This window comes from Myotis nattereri (genome assembly GCF_964212035.1).
Source record: "Myotis nattereri genome assembly, chromosome: 1".
Taxonomy (NCBI): Eukaryota; Metazoa; Chordata; class Mammalia; order Chiroptera; family Vespertilionidae; genus Myotis; species Myotis nattereri.
The window spans coordinates 63,871,291-63,893,756 of record NC_138075.1 but is presented as its reverse complement, the minus strand read 5'-3'; the positions used below and the strand labels follow the sequence as shown (position 1 = coordinate 63,893,756).

The 22,466-nt window shown below is 52.6% G+C and overlaps 1 protein-coding gene across 1 annotated transcript; it reads right to left on the bottom strand.

Annotated features, from left to right (window-relative positions):
- Nucleotides 1–4,444: 4,444 nt before the first annotated feature.
- Nucleotides 4,445–22,350, bottom strand: DUOX2 (dual oxidase 2; the record flags this gene model as incomplete). Its single annotated transcript, XM_081099218.1, has 33 exons — nt 4,445–4,567; nt 4,875–5,003; nt 5,110–5,265; nt 5,611–5,769; nt 6,029–6,258; nt 7,378–7,531; nt 7,783–7,910; nt 8,202–8,251; nt 8,948–9,047; nt 9,211–9,441; nt 9,530–9,708; nt 10,654–10,737; nt 11,165–11,234; nt 11,773–11,954; nt 13,634–13,727; nt 13,807–14,032; nt 15,138–15,320; nt 15,553–15,755; nt 15,938–16,051; nt 16,278–16,415; nt 16,778–16,896; nt 17,099–17,274; nt 17,852–18,015; nt 18,568–18,670; nt 18,943–19,033; nt 19,475–19,571; nt 19,707–19,767; nt 20,194–20,360; nt 20,476–20,677; nt 20,844–21,031; nt 21,552–21,716; nt 21,908–21,997; nt 22,281–22,350. 33 exons carry the CDS (start codon nt 22,348–22,350, stop codon nt 4,445–4,447), a joined length of 4,626 nt encoding a protein of 1,541 aa, XP_080955344.1.
- Between the last annotated feature and the right edge of the window lie 116 nt (nt 22,351–22,466).

Sequence of the window (22,466 nt, the reverse complement as noted above, 5' to 3'; positions counted from 1 at the left end):
TTGTCAACTTTCTTCCTTCTCATTTGGGGCAGAATCTGGGTCTGGAAAGTTAGAAAAAGAGGCAAACAGTTAGCCTTCTTCCTCTCCTACAGAGCTCAGCCTCAGCACCTCCCTGTCCTCATCCACGACATTCCCACCCACCCACGGAAGACCTTCCATTCAATCTCATCCTCATAGTCCCCATCTCTAATCCCATCACCATCTAATTCCATCTGATTCCTTCTCCATCACTGTTCCATTTTCATCCTCATCTCTATGCTTGTGAAGCAGGGGTTGGGTTGGGCTTAAGTCTCAGGGCCTGAGACCAACATCTGTGACCTAAGGTGGAAGAAATTTGCTTTCTTTTACACTGTCAATAGAAAAATTTCCATGAATTCCCCAAGTCATTTTTTCCTAGTCCTCTTTCTCTGAGATATTTTGGGTTCTCACTTGTTTACATACTTTCCAGAGTCCAACTAACCTCTCCCCTACACCCACTTGTGCAGATACTTTTACTCTCTCTTCAAGTCCTTGACTTTCATCCCAGCAATGAGTGGGAATCTGGGAAAGACAGAGCAGCCAGACAGTATGAATAAATGCCTCCATCTAAAACCTGGCTAGGGTATGGAGTCAGGACTGAGCTTGGCAGACCAAGCGCCACCTGAGGCTACTCCAGACCATAATGGCACATCTCTCTGTCCAACTGGACATGCCTTTGACATTGTCTGGCATCTGGGCAAAAGTGATCATGGAGTCTTTAAGGGACACTCACTCAGGCCCTAGTAGGGCAGGGAGAATAAGGTTGAGTAGAGAGTGCTACCGATAATCATGACAACTATGTTAACAACAGCCTCTAGCCTAGCAAGGAGAGATGAATTAGGATGGGACAGATAAATATTTTGAGCTGTCTTTAGAAGGAATAAGGAAGGCACTAATGGGCCAGATTTGGTCTGCTTTTTTCTCTTCTGGTGCTTTAAATTCCCACTCTTAGGTTTTAGTTCACCAGATGTGAGCCTGTGAAACCCTGCGCCCCCACCCTCGACCCCAATAAAAATAACCCAGGCCCTCTTCTCTCTACACATGACCACACTGTGTGGCCCCAGGTGTGCCATGTAATTTCCAGGACCTGTAAGTACTGACCCTTGACTCTTTCAAAGTTTTCTAATGGTTATGGCTGAGGGCATCTTATACAATCACAGTAAGAACCATGAAGAATGGTCCAGTCACAACACTGGTTATCAATAGGCCGAGATTGGGACATAACACATACATTTTTCTCATCTGTATAATTTCTGGGCCAGTGTTGCTATTTGACTTCCTAATGCCCACGTAGACAATTTAATAGATGAGGAAACAGACTCAGAGAGAAAAGGTAAGGGATTTTTCTCTGTAGTGATGTAGTGGTAAAATTCACACTAGAATCCAGTTTCTTAGCTCTTGATCCAGTGTCCTTCCAGTTCTGTCATAGATTCCTTCAATATAGAGGATTGGGATCCAAATGCATTTGGCCTGTCAGAAGCAGAAGGGTAAGACCAACAAGGAGAGGGGCCTGGTGCAAGGATGTGGAACTGGCCTGAAACTCCCTGCCACTGGGCTTATTGGCTGGAAAACTCCATGACTCAACAATTTCACTCTTAGATATAGACCCAAGAGGAATGAGTGCATCATTTCCACCAAAAGGCAGGTACAAGAATGTACATAGCAGTTTTATTCTTTTTTTTTTTTAAATTCTCACCAGAGGTTATTTTTCCATTGATTTTTAAGAGAGTTGAAGGGAGAGGGAGAGACAGAAATATTGATGAGAGAGGGACACATTGATTGATTGCCTCCCACACTTGCCCTAACCAGGTCCGGGAATTGAGCCTGTAATCGAGGTACATTGCCCTTGACCTGAATCGAACCTGGGACCCTTCAGTCCACAGCATAACACTCTATCCACTGAGCCAAACTGGCTAGGGCTATTTTTTTTTTAATATTTTTTATTGATTTCAGAGAGGATGGGAGAGGGAGAGAGATAGAAACATCAATGATGAGAGAGAATCATTGATTGGCTGCCTCCTACACACCCGCACTGGGGACCGAGCCTGCAACCCCGGCATGTGCCCTTGACCAGAATCAAACCCGAAACCCTTCAGTCCACAGGCTGATGCTCTATCCACTGAACCAAACAGGCTAGGGCGGCTAGAGCTATTCTTAATTTTAAAACAACCCAAATGTCCATCAACAGAAGAATGGATATACAAACTGTGGTACATCTCTGGAATGGAATACAATTCGGCAATAAAAATGAACAAACTACTGATGTTTACAACAACATGGGCCAATCACAGACACTGTGTTGTGTGAAGAAGCCAATCTCAAAAGAGTATATTCAGTATGAGCAAAACTAATCTGGAGAAATCACAGCAGCAGTTGCTTCTAGGGTTTGGGGGAGACTGACTAAGGGGAACAGGGAAGTTTCTGGGGAGATATAGATGTAGTGGTAACACTAAGTAATACATGGTAACTCTAAGACGTATACACTTTGCTGAATGTAAATTATACCAACATTTTAAAAAACTTAAAGCTCAGCTTTTTAGGAAAGAGCAAGTTAAGGAAGGAAAAGGAAGGTTCTTAAAGAACCAAAATTTGAGATGACATCCCAGGTTGACTCCTGTGTAAGGTGGCCAACGGTCCTGATTTGCCTGGGAGTGAGGGATTTCCTAGGACAAGAGACTTTTGGTGCTAAAACTGGGAGAGCCTTGGGTAAACCAAGTCAGCTGGTTACCCAACTGCTGTGGAGGTGAACTGGGAAGGAGTTTTGGATGTCTGGCCCACAACCTGGACTCCCTTGGTCCCAGAGTCTTAGGGCTTCTCCTGTGGGCTCAGAGAGGACCCGCCAGGAGGTCAGGACAATGGGCTTTGCTGGCTGACACCAGGAACATCAGGGTTGGGGCATCACCTTTGTTCCCAGGTTATTCCTCAGGATTCCTGACCCTCTTGGAACATAAAGGGGTGGAGTGTGAGAAGGAGGGAAAGGCCTTAGAGACTGAATTGAGGTACTTTGGGCTGACCAGGTTCTAAGCATCACAGCTCAACTGGGCTCTGAGGAGGTTCTCACTCAGCCCTGTTCTCACATCCCCATCCCATCCTCCTTCAAATGCCTAGGCCAAGAAAATACCAAAAATATCTTCCACATTGATTCTGTGGAAGATAAACAGACATGGGAACCTCTTGAAGGCAAATACTATTGTATTTCTTCACCTTCACAGCTGTCATAAGGCAGGGGCTGTCCTCTCCCAACTTGGTCTGCCACAACCTGCAGTGACTTGAGCTGTAGGGGTTGCCTTTCCTTTTCTTTCTTTTTTTTTTTTTTTAAAGAAAACAAAGGTCCCAAAGATAGTAAATAGTAGAGCAGCCAAGTTTGAATCTAGGTGTATCTTAATTCTACAGATGAGATTTTTTAAATTGTATATCTCTTCTTTTTCTCCAATTGACCCCCTCCCCCCCAGCCATTCCCACCCCGGGCAAGCCCCCACCATCCCAGTGTCTGTGTCCATTGGTTATACTAATATGCATGCATACAAGCCTTTTGGTTGCTCTTTACCCTCCCTCCCCCAATTTGTCTCTAGATCTATTCTTGTTCATCAAATTATGTTGATCATTAAATTCCACATATGAGTGAGATCATGTGATATTTATCTTTCTCTGACTGGCTTATTTCACTTAGCATGATGCTCTCCAGTTCCATCCATGCTATTGCAAATGGCAAAAGTTCCTTCTTTTTTTATGGCAGCATAGTATTCCATTGCGTAGATGTACAACAGTTGTTTTTTTTTTAAATATATTTTATTGATTTTACAGAGAGGAAGGGAGAGAAATAGAGAGTTAGAAACATCGATGAGAGAGAAACATCGATCAGCTGCCTCCTGCACACCTCCTACTGGGGATGTGCCTGCAACCAAGGTACATGTCCTTGCCTGGTATTGAACCAGGGACCCTTCAGTCCACAGGCCGACACTCTATCCACTGAGCCAAACCAGTTAGGGCTGTACCACAGTTTTTTAATTCACTCATCTGCTGATGGGCACTTAGGCTGTTTCCAAATCTTAGCTATGGTAAATTGTGCTGCTATGAACATAGGGGTGCAGATGAGATTTTTTTTTTAAGTTATTATTGATTTAGAGAGAGAGGAAGGGAGAGAGAAACATCCATTGGCTGTTTCCATTCCCCACTAGGGATGGAGTTGGCAACCCGGGCATGTGCTTTGACTGGAATCCAACTGGTGACCTTTCAATGCACAAGATGATGCTCCACCAACTAAGCCATACAGGCCAGGTCTCCTCTCCCTTCTCAGAGCATGGGAGATGTGGGTGTGGGGTAATGAGGGAGTGGCTGTCCAACTGAGGCCAGAAGTGAATTCTGACAAAGAAACTGCCAGGTGGGCTAGTCCTCGGAGGAGAAGCAGGCACCAGGGAGGGTGGGCTCAGAAGTTCTCATAGTGGTGCACGAAGTGGGCCTGGTCCTGCCTGTTGATGAGCTGACAGGCCTTCTCTACATTCTTGGTCATTCCTGGAGGGCCGCAGCTGAATACCCCGATCTTCCGTACCTGTCAAGTGCATGTGGGGAGAGTGGTTTCAGAAAGAAGTTTCCTGCAGGCTTGAGAGGCTCACTTCCAGGAGGAAGCTGCTTCTGAAGCTTGTCTGGAATGACCAGGGCATCAACCCCAGACCACAAGGAGGAGACTTGAGCTGGAGATGGGAAGGGGGTGGGGAGTTTAAGCCTTCCTTATTTTGGGGCCAAGTTCAGTGTGGGAGGGGGGGTTCCCACTCAAGATAGAGCCATAGGGTGCTTACAGGTCAGGATGTCCTGGTGGGGAAGGCCAGAGTCCCAAGATGGGTGAGGTTGGGACTAACCTTTGGGTGAACCTCCTGCAGGGAGTTGAAGAAGGGCTCAAAAGGGGGGCGACCAAAGTGGGTGATGGAGCGCAGGCCCGTGAACAGACTCCGGTTCAGCATCTTCTGGAAGTGCCGCTCACAGATGTACTGGTAGAAGAATGATTGGAGGAAGAAGGTCAGAGCCAGGCAGAACCAGGGCAGCTCCTAGCCTAGATGGTAACCCACCCATCCTGCCTGGCTGGCCCTGACGTACCAGCATGGTGGTCCTGAGGTCGAACTTCTCAGCCAGCTGGGTGATGTAGATGTGCACGGACACCAGGTCCTGGTGGTCATTCTCCTCTACCTCCCGGATGATGTCAGCCAGCCACTCGAACTGCCGCTGGGTCCGTGTCACCCAGATGAAGTAGATCTGGGGACACATGGCTGGAGCTGAGGACTCAACTCAAGGTTCCTCCATCCCGCGTGCCTTCCCCTGAGCAGCTAGGAAGCCCCAGATTACCCACAGACACTGACCCTTTGTCAGGACCCACAAGCTTGGCCCAAGGCTTCTAAACAACAGATCCAAGCAGAGGCCCTTCTGGCTACACTTCCTACCCTCCATCAGAACATTTCGTACATAGAAAACTCGGTATAAGTGGCCCTGGCAGACCTAGTGCCTATGAGCCAGGGGCTTTTTCTAATGCTGTTCTGTTGTGATGTGGGAACACAGTCCATCTATTCGGATTCCTTTGAAGAATGGGAGAGAGACACTCACCTTTTTACAGAGCATTTGGCTGCCCAAGGATGACTTGAAGACCAGGTCTTTGAGGATGGAGGCAAAGGGGGTGACCCCAATGCCTCCTCCCACCAGCACTGACACCTCAAACTTATGCCACTCCTGGTGGCCCTCTCCAAATGGTCCATCAAGGTACAGCTGCCAACAGAAGGGGGATGGAATGAGCCTACCTGCCCCAGCTCTGAGGCTAGAAATGGGGCGGGGGGCGGGGGGCGCAGGAGTTGGGGCGTGAGTATAAGGAGAAGAAAGATGCAGGTACATTCTAGCCTATTCTGAGGCAAACAACCCTCTCCCAGCTTGGCCTTGAGGTATCTAGTGCTTCCAGACTCTGGGAGAAGGAGGACAGAGACACGTCTGCCAATGCCAGAGCCCCAAAGTGGTTCCCAATCATGGGCACCTTTGGGTATCTGTCAGAGCCATTGGTCGGGGGTGAGTAGATCTCCCTGAGGCGAGTGGTCCAGGGTCCTGCCGCCCGGATGTGCAGGCTGAGCGTGTCCTCATGGGGCGCAGAAGTCAGTGTGAAGGGGTGGTACTCGTTGGTCCCCAGAGCCAGGCAGGCGATCCGCACCCACTGTCCTGACTTGTACTCAAAGCTTGGGGGCCGCTGGAACTGCAGGTGGGTCACCCCTGGGGTCATGGGCAGAGAAGGGCAGGGATTAGAAGGCTTGCTTCTGCAACCTGAGGACTGGCAGGTACCCTGTCCTCTCACATGCCTGAGGCACAGGGAACAGTCACATGGTCTGAGCAAATTGGGCTCCTGGGGCTGGGAGTCAGAGGACCCTCTCCTCTGTTTCCTGGGTAACATGAGAGTTTCTCTGCTCCCCTGTTGCAGACCCTCTCTTCTCTCAGATCTCTCTTCCCACATGGGATTCGGGTCCAATACCACTGTCCTGGATACAAGCCTACTGGTTCAGGGGACCTCAGGTTCCCCAGGGGCCAACTTAGAACTTATCAAACCTCCACTGTTATAGCCATATCTGCATAACGCCTGAACTATCACTTACGTTTTTCTTTGAATTGACTTACTTTTTCGATTTGATTTACCTTGACAACTAGGTGTAGGTCACTAAGGTTGGTGGAAAACCAATATCATGTCCTCTAAACAGAAGGCACCACGTTTTATCAAATTTTTTCTGGATACCCTTTGTGGCCTGACCAGAGCTGAACCTCGGGCCTGTTCTCTCTTTGCTGAAGAAGGAGATTTGCAGGCATTGGAGAGTACAAAAGCCAACTAACACCATGTTGCAACTTTGTCCTTAAGTAATCTTGATTGAAATAAAGTAGAAATGAGGTTAATTTTCTTACTATGTGAGTCCTAAAGGTTGGATGGTTCCTTGACACCTAAAATCATCTTCATCACCCTCTACAGTGATGTGAATGCCCACTTTAGCCAGCACTGGCTCTCAACAAGAGTCTCACAATCGAGCCGTTGGCCTATCTCTGAAAGGGGATTGCTCTGCAGAATTGGCCGTGAAAGGGATATATGGTTTCCTGCCCTGCACCCAGGCCACACATGTGGGGGTCTCTCTTGTCCTTAAACGCCTTCATCTGCACTTTCAGCTATCTCTTTTCTAGTCACTTCACACTGTCTACAAGTTCTCCGGGGACTGGATTTGCATCAGGAATGCTGCAGGGGTCCCAGACAGGCTATCTCAAGGTGAGGTAGGAGGCCTGGGAAGCTGTCATCCCACACACCCTGAGTCAACTTCCCGTGCTCCCCACCCAGGGTCAGGCCAGGCCTGGTACCTGAAGGCAGCAGCTCTGCCTTTACCACGTTGATCTCCACCTTCTTCCGGCTCAGGCTCACCAGCTTGTCCGCCCCGTAGATTAGTGCCGGTACCAGGAAGTAGATGTGGAAACGGGGCAGCTGGACCAGGCCAACGCTGCCATGGATGATGATCTGGAGACACAGCCAGTTAGTATAGCTGAGGCCCAGCCAGGCCCCCTTCCTGCCCTCCCCTTGCCCAGATACATTCTGCTTGGGCCTTGGGCCTGGGCTGGGTAATGAGGATGGAATCAGCTTCAGAGACTGGGATCTCAGATCTGAAGGTCTCCGTTTGAGATCCTGTGTCCAATTCAGCCTGTTCCCCCTCCCATCATGAGTGCTCATTCCTACCCCATGGCCGGGCCCTGCCCAGGAAAGTCCCTCACCAGGATGTAGAGCAGGACGTAGAGGTGGTGGGTCAGCCAGAAGCCCCGGAAGCTGCGACGCCGGAAGTGGTGGGAGGCGAAGACGTACATGACGGCCAGGACCAGGAGCAGAAGCACTCCTGTCATACCTGGAGGCACGGGATGCAGGGACAGAGAAGCATCTCAGGACTTCAGCCTGGACTGAGGATGCAAAGAGCATTCTTCCCCCATTCTGCCCTCCTTCCTTGACCTCCCTCATCCCTCCCCTCCCTAGTTCCCAGGACAGCCTGCCTGAGGGGGCTGCAGCTGGGGCTTGTCCTGGAGGCTAGCAAGAGAATCGCTAATTATTATACACACATATGTGTTCATGGGAACATGAAGACAAAAGCAGAAGTCCTCAGACCGTACCCCCAGTTCCCTCACACAGCCCCACTCCCTACCTGGGACTGTCTGGAAGAACCACCAGTAGAACTTCTGGGGAAACTGGGACCTGTGGGGCAAAGGCACATGGGACCTCTGGCTGGGGCAGGAGGGGCTCCGCCACTGTCACAACATGATTCTCTTCCTGCCGGCCCTGATGGCTGAGGTTGCTGGGCCCCCACCCAGAGGGCCCACCATAACTTCCAAGAAACATGCCACCCAATCTCCCACAGTTCCATCCTCTGCTCTCTCAGCAAGTCCTCCTCCAGTGTTGTCCTGAACTCTCCTACTGTGCCTGATCTTTGCTTCCTTCAGTGCTTGGTTCATGTTCTATAAATTCAGTGAGGGCAGGGGTATGTGTTTTGCTCAGGGCCCTATCCCTATGCTCAAACAGTGCCAGGCACATAGTAAACGTCCAGTAAGTATTTGCTGAGTGATTGCATGTGCCTTGGCATCCCTACTCTCTGGCTCCTGGATGGCCACATCAAATGTGCTCCATACATGTTTGCCCAGTGAATGGCTAATAGGCTGAGATGTGTGTCAGGTGCATGTGGGAGTCTCCAACTTCATCTCCCAAACTCCTTCCCTGGCCAATCATGGCCAGCTTCCTTCCTGAGGCTGAGGAATTCCCCTCTCAGCTTCCCCAAGGAGCCTGGCATCTCACCCTCACTCAGAGAGGGAGTGGAGTGTCTGGGACCATCTATTTCTTTTCTAGTATACCCTTGGATGTGCGCAGGTGTCCCGAGGGGACCCTCCCAGAACTGACCCATCATTCACAAAGACGCCGGGGAAGATGCAGGCCAGCATGCTGAGGGGGCTGACTGAGAAGATGTAGACATTGACCACATGGCCCGCGCTGTGCAGAACTGAAAGAGACAGACCGTTAGAGATGCCACCCTGGGCAACTCCAAGGGAAGGAGGAGGAACAGGGGGAGAGATGGAAGTAAAAGTAGTTCCAGTCACCTCACTATTTCCCCCACAGCTAGTCCCAGGGGCCTGCAGCAATGAGATTCCCCAGGAGCCACGTACCAGCCAGGACAACAGCAGCCATGGCGATCCAGCGATGGAAGTCCACGGCGGCGTCGAAGGGCACGTAGCGGTTGAGGAAGGTCTCCCGCAGGAAGGTGATGAGGTTGCGGCACATGGTGAGCAGGATATAGGAGAACATGAAGGAGATGCTGGCGGCCGTGCCCCGCGACAGGATGATGCCCACAAAGGTGGTCTGTGCGATGCCCGAGGGTGGCGAGGCGAAGGCGTAGTCTGGGGACAGAGTGGGACGCTGAGGAGCGGGAAGAGCAACCAGAGGGCTTCCCTTCACCCATCCACTGCCCCAAACCAGAGCTCGTACAGTAGGCGCGCTCTGCAAACAGGCCCGCACAGATGGCTGAGAAGATCGTGATGCACACGATGTGCCGCCGGTAGTTCTCCACGAAACGCTTGTACTGCTGCAGCTTCTGGGCCAGCAGGCCCCTCTGCCTCTTCTCCTGCAGCGCCTTCGTGTACAGCGGCGGAGAGATCACCGCTGCCCTGCAGCCGGGAAGGCAGTTGGCTGTAAGGTCAAGGCACCCTGGCTTCCCCTAAATGTCAGCCGGGCCGGTGTGATTCAGTGGTTGCGCATCGACCTCTGAAGCAGGAGGTCACGGTCCCATTCCTTGGTCAGGGTACATGCCTGGGTTGCTAGCCCCCAATGGGGGACGTACAGGAGGCAGCTGATCAATGATTCTCTCTCATCATTGATGTTCCCATCTCTCTCTTCCTCTTCCTTGTTCTCTGAAATCAATAAAAATGTATTTAAATTAAAAAAAAAATCACCCATGAAGGAGACCTGGTGACTCCCTGGGGACAGGATGGGCCACAAAATAAGTTTTTTGGGGGCAGACTCCCAACCCCCAAACCTTTGCTTCTCATCTTTATTTGTTTTATCCACCCCTTCCTTTGTCTCCCCACTCCTCTCCTCCCTCTTCCTCCTGTCTGCTCTGTCCTTCCCTCTTCCTGCTCCCTGCATAGGCTTCACTGCTCTGCCCAAAGCAGGCAGGGGCCAGGAGACTTGGTGTCGCGTCTGAGTGCCGGATTCTAGCCCAGGGGTGGGCAAACTTTTTGACTCGAGGGCCACAATGCGTTCTTAAACTGGACCGGAGGGCCGGAACAAAAGCATGGATGGAGTGCTTGTGTGAACTAATATAAATTCAAAGTAAACATCATTACATAAAAGGGTACGGTCTTTTTTTTTTTTTTAGTTTTATTCATTTCAAACGGGCCGGATCCGGCCCTCGGGCCATAGTTTGCCCACAGCTGTTCTAGCCTGAACATTAGGATATTGATCACTTGACTCTATAGCCCTCCAATCAAGTTAGGTACTGATGGAATAAGACTCAGGATGGTCTCTTGTGTGTCAGGTGGTGTGGGCAGAACCCAAAGACCCTGAGATCTCTCCCCATGTCTCCTGGGCCCAGGTGTGTAGGAAACACTCACTTTTTGCCAAACCTCTTCTTCAGCCCAGGTCCTCCAAGCTCTCGGGCTTCTGAGGCAGGGAGCCCCCCTCCCTGGGAGCAGGAGCTGAGAAAAGGAAAGTGGGTCTAGTTCTCCCCTTGTCTTTGCAGCCAGAGGAGAACTGTCAGGTCAGAGCTCGGGGATGGGGTGGGGTAGGGTAGGAGTGGATCCTATGACCCATCCTACCCACACAACTTGCCCATAAAACTGGTCAGAGAGGAGCAGACAGGAGACAAGGCAGAATGAATAAATATGATCTGGTCATGTGTTCTATAGAATGGTTCTGTCCTGGAGTGGCAGGAGAGAGCCAGGCTCCTGAGCAGCATGGGGTGTGGGAGGCAGCTGGAATTTGGGCTAGGACTAGCCATGCACTAAGAGTAACTTTCATAGTTCAATGACTGACCCCAGGGTCAGATTCAGCCAGCCCTACTTTCTTCATTTCTTTGCAGGGTACCTGGCCAAATGGACTTCCCAACGCCCCATTCCTTCTCACCGTTCTCCAGGAGTTCGAGTGATGAATGAAACTCGACAACTGATGTTTGGTTTAAAGATGTCTCCAACACCTGGAAAGAAAAACAAGAGGCTTCCCCATGAGGTGGGTGGGGTGGGGTGGAAGACTGTCCCTCCAACACCACCCAGCCCTCTGGGAAGGGTGCCATGGCACTTGTCAGTGACTTGGTCATGTCCTCATCTCCTGCTCCAGCTTTGTTCCCCTCACTCCCCACACTGCACACAGGGCAGCCACTGCTAGACAATGTGGCAATTCTGTGCCATTAGGAAAAGGACCCCTCTCCAGGTAGATGCCTGGGCCTGCAGATCCTTTGTGTAAAGAAAGCAGTGCCTTTTCCTCTGGCCAGATACAATCCAGACCAATGCACATGGCTTGGTGGGCAGAATGTAGGCGGGATTTCAGCTCACTCTTGAATCCTCAGTGGGCGTTTTTGTGCAGGGCTGTAGTACACCCTTGATTACACATGCCTGACTCAGTGCTAAGCACCAAGGACTAAGACAGAAATGAGATCTGGGTTCTATACATCAGGAAGTCTCATTTTGAGGACACACCCTTCCTTGACTCTGACCATTCCTTACATACTCACACACCTTCACCTCTGACACAGAGCTGCGTGCGGCGGAGTTCACTGTCATGGTCCCGCAGCATGAAGTGGAAGTCCTCCCATGTCAGCTCCTCCTTGTTCTGGAAGCCTGACTCCCGGAACATGGACTCCACCACCTCCTCCAGCTGGGCCTTGGACAGGCAGTTGTTGGAGATCTCGATGAAGGACCTGGGAGAGGACCAGAGAGAGTAGCCTGTTACCTGGTGAGGTCAGACTCAGGCAAGTGCAGAGTGGGACGGGCCATGGATGATCTAATGTTGTTGCCAGTGACCCTGGAAATAACACCAAGAAGATACTCATCCAGCCTGTACCCGACACTAAGCTGGGTGGGGTGACCACGAGCTCAAAAGGCAGAACAAAACTGAAAATGACCTTGACCAAGGAAAGATAGCAACCTTCAAACAGGGAGACATCTACAGCTGGGATGAATGTCCACTTAGTGTAGGGACATGTCCAGGTATGCCATGGTGCCATGACAGGGTCTCTGCCTCTGACAGGGTCTCTCTCGTATTATGTCTCCTACACCATCGCTGGGCTCCCCCTTTCACAGTCCAGTGGGGGCATAGAAAACTGGGGGGAGGGGGAGGAGATAGCTTCAATGGCTGCTGCTTCCTCGTGCCAAAACCTCAAAGCACAGACAGGATTGTTTCCACACCCAATCAGACAGCACCCATAGTGGCGGCAGCAGTAGCCATACTCTTTTCTTAAGCTGTGCTTTGGGATGAAACTATGAGCCCAGAAGAAAAAGAGCTTTTCCCACACCGTACAGCAAGCACTGCCATCACACTGAGAAACACATATCCCACTGAGACTGAGGAAGGTCCACACGCTGAGTATAGGATGAGAAGGTGGAAGCTCATCCCTTGGGGGCAGGGACCCTCTCCTAAATTCCATAGGATGTACTCTGGCCTGGGCCTGCAATGGCACACCCAGCATGGTACAGACTGCAGTCAACTAACTTCACCCCATCCCTTCTAGAAGCCCATGTCCAGTTGTGGTATCTGGACTGTGAGAGGGATGAGGCAGTCAAGGGGAATACAGAAGTCAATAGAAAGGCTTAAAGGGGGGGGGGGCATTTAAAAGGTCCTGAGCTATTATATGCATTCTATTCATTCATTTGTTCATTTATTCCATCTTATTCAGTTAACCATATATTGAATGCCTGTTATGTGCCAATCACAGCATAGAGGAGGTGCATTCAGCAGGAAACAAAGAAGGCGTGAACCCCATCCTTATAGAGCTGAAGGGGACGGTGTTACTGGAGCATTGTCTTCAGGAATAAGAAGTCTCAAAACTGATCTTTATCAAGACACTACAACCTGAAATGGCTTAAGGGGCAGTAAGAGAGAAGGGTCAAAAAATAGAGGAACTGTCTGTGTTCCTCCTCCTGCTAATCAGGGTGATTGATATTGGAAGAGTGACTAAGGTTGTCCATGCTCCATCCACCTGTGATTTCACTGTATAGAGCAGTGTTAGGCATGCTGTAGACTTCACAAAGATCCAGAAGCATCCAGAAGGGGTTAGTGGACTTTCGTTAGTGGTCATATTAGTGTTGGTTGTGGTTTTGTTTTTTGTTTTTTTTCTAACTAGGGAGGGAGAATTTTCTGGCTGATGTGAAAGTGCAGATATTGACCCTCCTGGAGCAAAGTTTGGGAATGCTAAGTGAGAAAGGCTTATACTGGGGACAGAAGGGTCAAACTTTTGAAGCTGGCTGCTCTGAGAGTCTAGGACGCACTGAGGGCCAGCTCTCAGTGCAGGCTGCCTCCTTGCCGACACTCCTCTGACCTGACTTGTTTTCCTGTTGAAAACAGCAGGAAGTCTCAGGGATAGAAGGGCCCAGCCTGTACCGCATCATGGTGAAGAATTCCTCCCTGGAGAGAAAGCCATTTTCATCCAGGTCATACATGGTGAACATCAAACGGGACTTGTCCTCTGGGGAGCCTGGGAAGAGAAAGGGGGATACAGGTCATCTCTCTGCTGAAAGAACCCTGGCTCCTTGAATGGCCCACCATCCACCTACCTTTCATGAAGACCACCAGGATGTCCAGGAACTCCCGGAAGGACAGGTAGCCATTGCCGTCTTTGTCGGCCAGAGAGAACATGGACTCCACAAACATGTCCTGGGGCTTGAGGCCCAGGGACTCAGCAAACTCAGCCCTACTTAGCTCACATGTCAGAGCCTCTCGTACCTTCTGTGGCGAGTCCAGGGGCTGAGCCCTTGCATCAGGCTGGTCAATGTCCAGCACCTGTACCCAGGCAGCAGTAGAGGGAAGGAGAGAAAGAAGTGAGGCCTGGCTGAATGCAATTCAGTGACTCTTCACATCTCTCCAAAGTCCAACTAAGAAAGGGAGGCCCTGGTGGCTACTCCTAGTCCTCAGATATACTCCTGACTTGGGCCCCTGTTCTCCTGTAGAGGGAGTGGCTTCAATCTCTAGCATTTTCTCCCTGGACCCAAGATCCAGGAACTTTATACAGTAGGAATGGTGCTGGGCCTGGCTGGGAACAGCAAGGGCAAAGTTTGGGATTGCTAAGTGAGAAAGCTTATACTGAGGACAGAAGATGTAGTTGACATGGGTGGACAGGCAGGAAAAGGCTAGAGATATGTTCTCTTACCAATTCAGACAAGCTGCCATGTGACTGATTTGGTCTCTGCACATTATTCAAAGATTTTAAAAGTCATTTATATGTAGCAACCATTTGTTAAATGTCTACAATGTACAGTTAAGTCCTCACTTAATGTCATCAATAGGTCCTGTGACTTTAAGCAAAACGAGGTACAACAAAACCAATTTTACCATAGGCTCATGATATAAGCTTGAGTTAAGTTCCTATGTCATCTCATCAAAGATATCAGAAGATCTGCTGTACTAAGCATTTGGGCTAAACACTACATAGAACAGTGTTCTTCAAATGTTGGAGTGTATCAGGATCCCTTGGCGGGTTTATGGGCCCCAACCCCAGAGTTTCTGATTCACTAGGTCCGGAGCGAGGTGATGGGGGTGAGGGCTGCTAAAGATTTGCATTTTTAACAAATTCCAAGTTCATGCTTGGAATGCTGTTCGTCTAGGGGCTACACTTTGAGAACCACTAATGTAGATTGTCTCACTGAATCCTTACAACAACCCAATGGGATGAACCCTTTTTTAATAGGCTGTTTTATAGATGAGGAAACTAAGATACAGAGCAGAGGTCATGTGATTTGCCTAAGGTCACACAGACAGTGAGTGGCAAAGCTAGGATGTCTCCAGCCCACACAGCAGAAACTTAGTTCACCCATATAGAGTCCTATCAGGCCAAGGTTTCCTCCAACCCATGGGTTGGTCCTATCTTCAAAAGGCACGGCCATAGCACCTGAAGAAGGTGTCTGAAGAAGACTTCCAGGATGCGGCCCCGCTGCTGCTTGGTCACAGCCTTCCTGAGCAGCTCATTCTCGCCCATCTCAGCCCTGTGGAGACCCAGAGCCCACTGCACACAGGAGTCTTGCAGATGCTGAACGAAGCTTCTTTGCTCCTCCTCGGAGTTAAACAGCAGCACCTGGGTGGAAGGAAGGCTGAGCCAATGCTCAGAGCTTGAGCTTCTGATTCAGCCTCCCCTCAGAGAACCTTAGGTTGGGGGTAGGTGAGTGGCCCAAGAGGGTCAGAAGGAGGGTAGGGGACCTCTGAAAGGAGTGCCTCTCCCACAATCAGCCTTCACAATGAGCTCTGTAGCTAAGAAGAGGGTGACTCGAGAGGACTCGCTGTGAGAAGGGAGGCAGGATGGGCTGTACCAGGTCATACTCCTTGGGGATCTTGAGCAGCAGGGTGCGACATCCACGGTTGCTGGACAGAATGAGGTTGACCTGCTGCAAGGGCCGCAGCTGGATGGTGCGCAGCACAGAGAGACGCATATCCAGAACCTGAAGACACTTGTCTGGGAGCAGCTGAATGATGACGGGGTAGCTGCTCTCCCTAGGGCCTGGCCACTCCATCGCTGCAGGGGAGATGATTGGGCAGAGCAGATCAGCAGAGGTCCCCAGGCCTCTGCCCTCAGGCCAGTTCCACTCTACCGGTCAGAACAGCCTTCCCAAAATCTGGCTTTCTCCCCACATTGTAACCTGGTTCTTCCCCCTCCCCCTGCCCCCACCTACCCCCTCCTCCTCAGTCCCATCTCACCTAGTATTCCATCTTTGGCTGCCTCCTTCTTCAAACTCTCTTTGCCTTTCTTTTGTAATCTTTTGAGATCTCGGCTCCGGAAATGGGCCACCACCCCAGAGATAAGCAGACTCACTGAAGGGGATCAGAAGGAGCCAGTGGGTAGGGGAGCCCCTCACCTGAAGCTTTACTGAGGCTTGGCTGCCTGCCCCCCGCCCCCCCGCCCCGCCTCCCAAGGCTTACTGTGCCTACTATATACCAAGAAACTAGCCCTGCAAGCCAGCAGGTAATGAGGGGCAGGGTCAGACCATGGGAAGGGGGAGGAGGAGAAGAGAGATGGATGAAGGGGTGTAGGGCCCACCTAGAGGAAGACAGCAGAGAGCCACGATGGTGATACCAAAACCAGGACCACTGCCCTCGAAGTAGTCGGTCACGGTCATGGGCACACAGGTTGCCAAATCCTCAATTGTGAGTTGCTTGGGCTGAGGACACGGTGCACCTGAGGGAGAGGGCACAAAAGAGTCTCAAAGCCTGAGGGTCCTACTCCTTGGCCAAGCATCCTCCCTCTCTCCTGTAAAAAACCAGGCACCCTCCTCTCTCCCAGGCTCACCTCACTGGAACATGTTCCTCTCCAAAAGTCCCCTCCCATATCTCATCTCACAGCACTCACCACAGCTTGACCACAGGGTGCAGCCTGCAAACTAGCCCAGTCTTTAGTGGGGGAGATGGCCTAATGCAGGCCTCCTAGACTAACACGGAGGGGGCTGCCTGGTGCCTGGCTCCCTGGACAGCACCAAGTGATCCCTCAAACCTTGGTTCTTTCTCTGGCAGCCATCTCTTGTATTCTCCCAGGCCACCTACCTTCATGCCAGATAAAGACATTGGGCTGCAGGGCACTGGGGTCCACGTTAGTGACAGCCACCAGCACGTCCCGCAGAGTGGTGTTTCTGATTTCTGCAATTTCTTCTCTGGAGAACAGCCTAAGTTGGAGGAAGCCAAGGATTTTGAGGATGGGAAGGGGTTGTAGGCCTCTAGCAATCTCAGCAGCAGGTACCCAGGTGAGGAAAGAGACCCAGAGGGTCTGGGAAGAAGGTGGGGCCAGTTGGGAATCAAGAGCCCATGGGGACTGTTTACAGGCAGAGGGTCTGGGACCAAGGCCAAGTGGAGCCAGGCAGGCCTTACCCATTCCTGGTGTTCTCAAACCAGTAACGGTCACCATCCCGCAGACGCACAAACTGGTCTAGGACTATGGCACTGAAAAGGGGTCCGGGGTCTCCCTGGCTCTCCAGGAGCCCCCCAGGGAGTAGCTCCAGCAGGGACAGGTCGTGGTTGTACAGGGCAGCTGTGGCCTCCAACACCTGGGGAACCACAGGAGGTGAGGTATGTGTGTACACAGGTGTGTCTATGTGTTGGGGAGGGCAGCCACTCTTGCCCCATCCCTCAAACATAGAACCCCGTCAGCCACTTGGCTTGCTGTTCAGGCCTCTTTCTAGGCAGCCCCCTCGGTTGGTGGCAAATCTTGTGGGAGGACCAGTGTATCCCTGCCCATGCTGAGACCACTGTCAAATGCCCAAGGATATATCTTGTGACCATCACTACCCAGACCGCCTGGCCCCAATGATTAGCAGCTTCAAAGCCACCCAACTCTTGGGGAGGAACCCCGCAGGAATAGGGCAATGACACCCACCCAGGGGCAACCCTGCAGGAATGGTACGATGTAGTGATGAGGAACATACTCTGGAATCAGGTGGCTGAATTTGAGTCCTGCATCTATGAGTGACTTCACAACTATGTCATTGATAAAATGGGGATAATAGTAGTATCTACCCTACCACATTCCCAACGTAGATTAAACGAATTACATGTGTAAAGGGCCGGGAACAGTAGGGCCACAGGAAAGCTTTAGTTGCTATTATTATCATTACTATTCCTGACCTGGGCATCCACATTGGGGTTGAGGTAACTCCAGTTCTTCGGGTTTTCTAAACCCAAGGCTAGCAGAGCTTGACTATAGCTGGGCAGCCCCATATCCCTGCCACGCTGGATGCTGCTGGCCACGTAGTCTGTGCGGGAGAACTTGCCAAAGCCAGGCCAATAATCTAAGGAGGGGAGAGGACTAGACTATAGGCTCACTCACTTCAAACCCTTCTTTGCCCAATAGCCTCCAATTGGGCTGTTGACACTCCCCTCCCCTCCTCCCGCCCCCAGCACTTGTCTACATGTGACTGTATCCACATCATCCTTGCCTAGGTGTGGAGTCCATGTCACCATGGCCAAGAGACTTTTTCTGCTAAGTCTCTTCCCTTAAGACTCAAGACTGTTTTAGTTACCAAGCAGAACATTCCCTAGCCTTTACCTCCTGAGCTTCAAGACAGGACTGAATGAAAACGTTTAGAGACCTAAGCATTGAAGAGATTGTGGTGCCGCCCTTCCCCCACATACTCAGACATAGGCAATTTAGAATGAAAACAACGCTAAAATGTAAGTTGAGGGGAAATTTTCAACTTGAGCTTATTTTCTTCTAATGGCTATTTGCAGTGTATCTCTGTCTCTGCACTGTAGGTACCATAGGTCTACCTGTTGATTAACTCAAAAGAATCCCCAGGCTGCCAGGCCTCTGGGCCCCTTTCCCTTCTGGTTCCAGAGCTCACCCCTAAGATCTTCAACCACTATCCTGTCCTCCAGCTCTGAAATCTGGGAGGCCATTCCCAGCAGCAGTTGATTCACTGCCTGGGCACTGTTCAGGTTGGGGTTCTGGAAATAAACAAGACTCTCAGTCAAGAAGGCTTTCAGGTCCCTTCCCAAAGCCCAATCCCTCTAACCTTGGACCACAGGACAAAGGTCCCTTGGCCAGTCCCAGACTCTCTCTCGAACTGGTGTCCCCAGATAATTTTCTGATTCCCCTACCCTTCATCTCCCACCACCCTGGAGCAGCAACACTCAAGAATTGGAATTGTTGCTTTCCCCAGCCTATGTAATGAAACTGACCTTGAGCCACCTTCCCTTGACCCTGACCCCAGGCTGACCTCCCGAGTCCAGTAGCTGTTGCAGACTCTGAGAGCTTTGGAGGTGTTAAGACCCTTGTTGGTGATATTCTGGAAATCACAGCTGGCAGTTCTGAAATGGGGAATCAAGAATGTGGTGAGGGGATTCAGGGAAGAAGCTAAGATGGGGTTGAGTTAGGTGAGGGATTCAGAGGGGGTTGGCCAAGTCTGAGGGATAGTCCCTGAACTTCCTTGAAGTCCTGGCAATGTGTGTGGATTGAAGATAAAGGTTGCTCTTTGTCCACTCAGGGTAGGAAGGGAAGGAGGGAAAAGGGTTATCTAGCTGATAGACAAATCCTGCTCTCAGCAACTGAAGTTCAGTCATTACAAGGAGCTGGGGAGATTTCCCTGTTAAGGCTGAATTTCCTATCCCAGGGTCCTGTTTTAATACCGAAACGTCTGCTTCCTTCACATCATTGTAGAGGTGTATAAAACGCTCCAGGACCCCAGGCCCACTAATTCACCACCTCTGCCAGTGCTGTGCCTCCTCTCCCATCACCAGCCTCTCCCTCACCTCATGTAGACGCCAGGGGGCACCATGGTGGAGAGGAACTGTTCAGAGGCTGCCAGGAACTCTGGAGAGATGCTGGGGTCCAGGAAAGGGCGGTACCCTGCCCCACAGGAGGAATAGGAGAAATAAACTCCTGAACCCTCCATCCTCCCATAACAGGCATCCACCTGTCTTCTTTCCACCCATGGATCCTAACCACAACCTCCCTCAACACAGGTGCCCCCCATGCCCTCACCTGTATATTCTGGGGGTGTTTGCTGCAGGAAGCTGGGCAGCCACTCATACAGAGCAATGTTCTGAGGGTCAAGAGAGAGGAAAGGTGGGGCGAATGCTCCAGCTGCCAGGACAGGAGGGATCTGAGCCAGGGAAGGCTTAAGTGGGAGAGGATGACCAGGCAGGGGCAGTCATGGGAAAGGCAACTCAAATGGGAGAGGAGCTGAGGCCTCTCCCACAAAAAACAAGCGATTGGGGGGTGGGGGTGGGGGGCAGCTAAATCTCTTGTGTAAGTGGCACTTAGCCTCTCTGTCATCCCTAGACTTTAGCTCCCCACCTGAGCAGGGGATCTTGCGAGCCAGGGAAGGCGGGTCACCCGGTCCTGGTCGCCAGCTGTCCCAGTAAAGGGTGTTTCTGGGTGGCCGGTGTCCAAGGATGGAGGGCTCTGAGGGGAGCAGAGTCCCGTGGACCAGGGCAGGAGAGTGGGGCGGGAGGGCCGTGGCACTGACCTGGTAGGTGGCAATGACCCTCTTGCGCGCGTGCTGGAACAGCTCCTCGTCCCCCCAGCGCGGGTGCTCGCGGGCCAGCCTCTGCGCGCACAGGTTGTGGTAGCGGAACCAGAGCAGGCCCAGCGCCTGCAGGAAGGGCTCGCGGTTCCCTCGCTCGGCCCCGAAGGCTGCATCCGCCGGGGGACGCAGGAGGGAGAGGAGCGGGTGTGACCCAGGGGAGCGCCACCTCGCAGACCCCAGCCCGCCCCGCCCTCCCGCCGGCCCGGCGCCCCGCGGCCTCACCATACAGCCCCCGGGCCCCGCGCTGTCCCGTGGCGGGGTCGGGCGCGATCCACATGAGCAGGGGCTCCTGCGCGTCCCGGGGGAAGGCGGGGTCGGCCCCCGACGCCAGCTGTCCCCCAGAGAAGCTCCGCAGCGCGTCGCTCCAGGAGTGCGAGGAGCCATAGATGGCGCTGCCGTCCAGCCAGCCCGTCACCTCGTTGGTCTGACAGGTGAGCAAGTGGGTAGTCGAGGCAGGTAAGGGGGGCCCAGGGCCAGGCGGGTGTCCGTGGGGGAGGGGGATCCTCTCCGAACACGACCCTGCCAGACCGGGAGCCCAGAGCCCCACCCGCCTGGGATCCAGCTCCTGCCCCGCCACCTGCCCTTCTCACCAGGTCCCGGGGGTTGCTGGGGCTCTGCCCGGTCTTGGGGTCCCAGCGGCTCCTCTGGAAGGGCAGCACCACATCCCCGCGCCGGTTGGGGTCGAACTTGGGGTCCCCAAGTGGGATGTGGATGTTGAGGAACTCGGCGGGGCAACCAGGTCTCTCTATGCTCACCAGGTCCGAGAGCACGTGGTAGCCTGCGTGCCAGGGGTGCGAACTGGTGAGAATCGCCACTTCCTGTGGCCAAGTTTCTCAAGAGCCAAAAGGCAGACGTTTGAGTGCAAGCGCTACCAACAGCTCTGTGGTTTTTTTTTCTAATTTGCAAAGTTGTGATCATCAATATAATTAATATAAGCCCCCTCCCCAGCCAATCCCCATCTCCTAATAGGTCCTTCCACCACCCCTCCTCTAGCGGGGGTGGAAGGGGGAGGGCAAGGGGGAAGATGATGGGGGGAGGGAGAGGATGATCATATTGAGAGGAGAGCATGGCAGGGGACTCAGCTCCTGAGAACTATAATGGAGGGCCAGGGTTACTCCCGGGTTTGGAGTAAGGGGTAAAAGAAAATTTATGGGAGCAAAGGTCCCTGAATGGAAGCCCCAGATCCCTCTGAGATGAAAAAAGCCTCGTGCTGCCTAGTGGGGGTCGGGGGATGTGGCTGAGGACTTGCAGGGGGGCTTCAGTGGGTCGGCCCTCGTGTTTTCCCACGTGGCCCTCACCGAAGAAGACCCCCAGCACGGTGCGGTTGCGGCGGGATGCCAACCCGGCTGGGCCCTGCATGGCGGCGTTGCTGAGACGGCGCGGGTTGGGCAGCTGCGGCTCTCCCAGAGCTTGGTACACACCGTCTGCGTAATTGGCCGGTACCAGGCGTCGCAATGGGCCGCCTGCAGGAAACCGGCTGTGTGAGGGCACTCCGTCCCCAACAAGCCCCGAACTTTGCCCTCCTCTTCCCTCACCAGGGACAAGACCCCTCTCCCTAGTCTCCTGGCCCGGGCAGGGATGCACAGGCGATCCCCGCGCAGGCAGCCCGGAGGCTGGCGGTGCGCTCCCCCACACGCTCCGCGCCGGGACGCACCTGCCGCGCCTCGCTGGTGGTGCCGCAGGTTGTTGAACCAGCCGTCATAGCGCTGCACTTCCCAGGGCAGTGAGAGCGCGTCCGCGCCGCCTGTGGGTCAGAGAGTGGCCCCCTCAGGGCTAGCCTCCCCGCGACGCCCCGGGTACCCGACGACCTCAGCCCGAGCTTCTCCGGCTCGCCCAGCGTCCGCAAACCAACCCGAGAGGCTGTGCCTGCGCAGCGTGGAGGCTGCGCTGGGAAGTTTCCCGGCCTGCTGAGCCGCGCAGCCATCTGACCCGATCTTCCAGCCTCAGGGAACCGCTTGACTTCCTTGTTCCCTTCCCTCAACCCCAGGGGTACCGAGTGACACCCCGGGAGGGCGCCCAGTGCTTACCCGCCGGATCCAGGGATCCAGTCAGTAGAGCTCCCAGGAGCACCAGTGTCTCTGGTCTTGCGTGGACCATGCCGAGCCTGCGGCCTGGGGAATAGGAGGTGGTATGTGAGGGACATAAAGCTGGCGTCCCCAAAGCCTCCAGTCGGCACAGGAGGAGGAGGCATCAGCTGTTTTCACTTCTGGGGC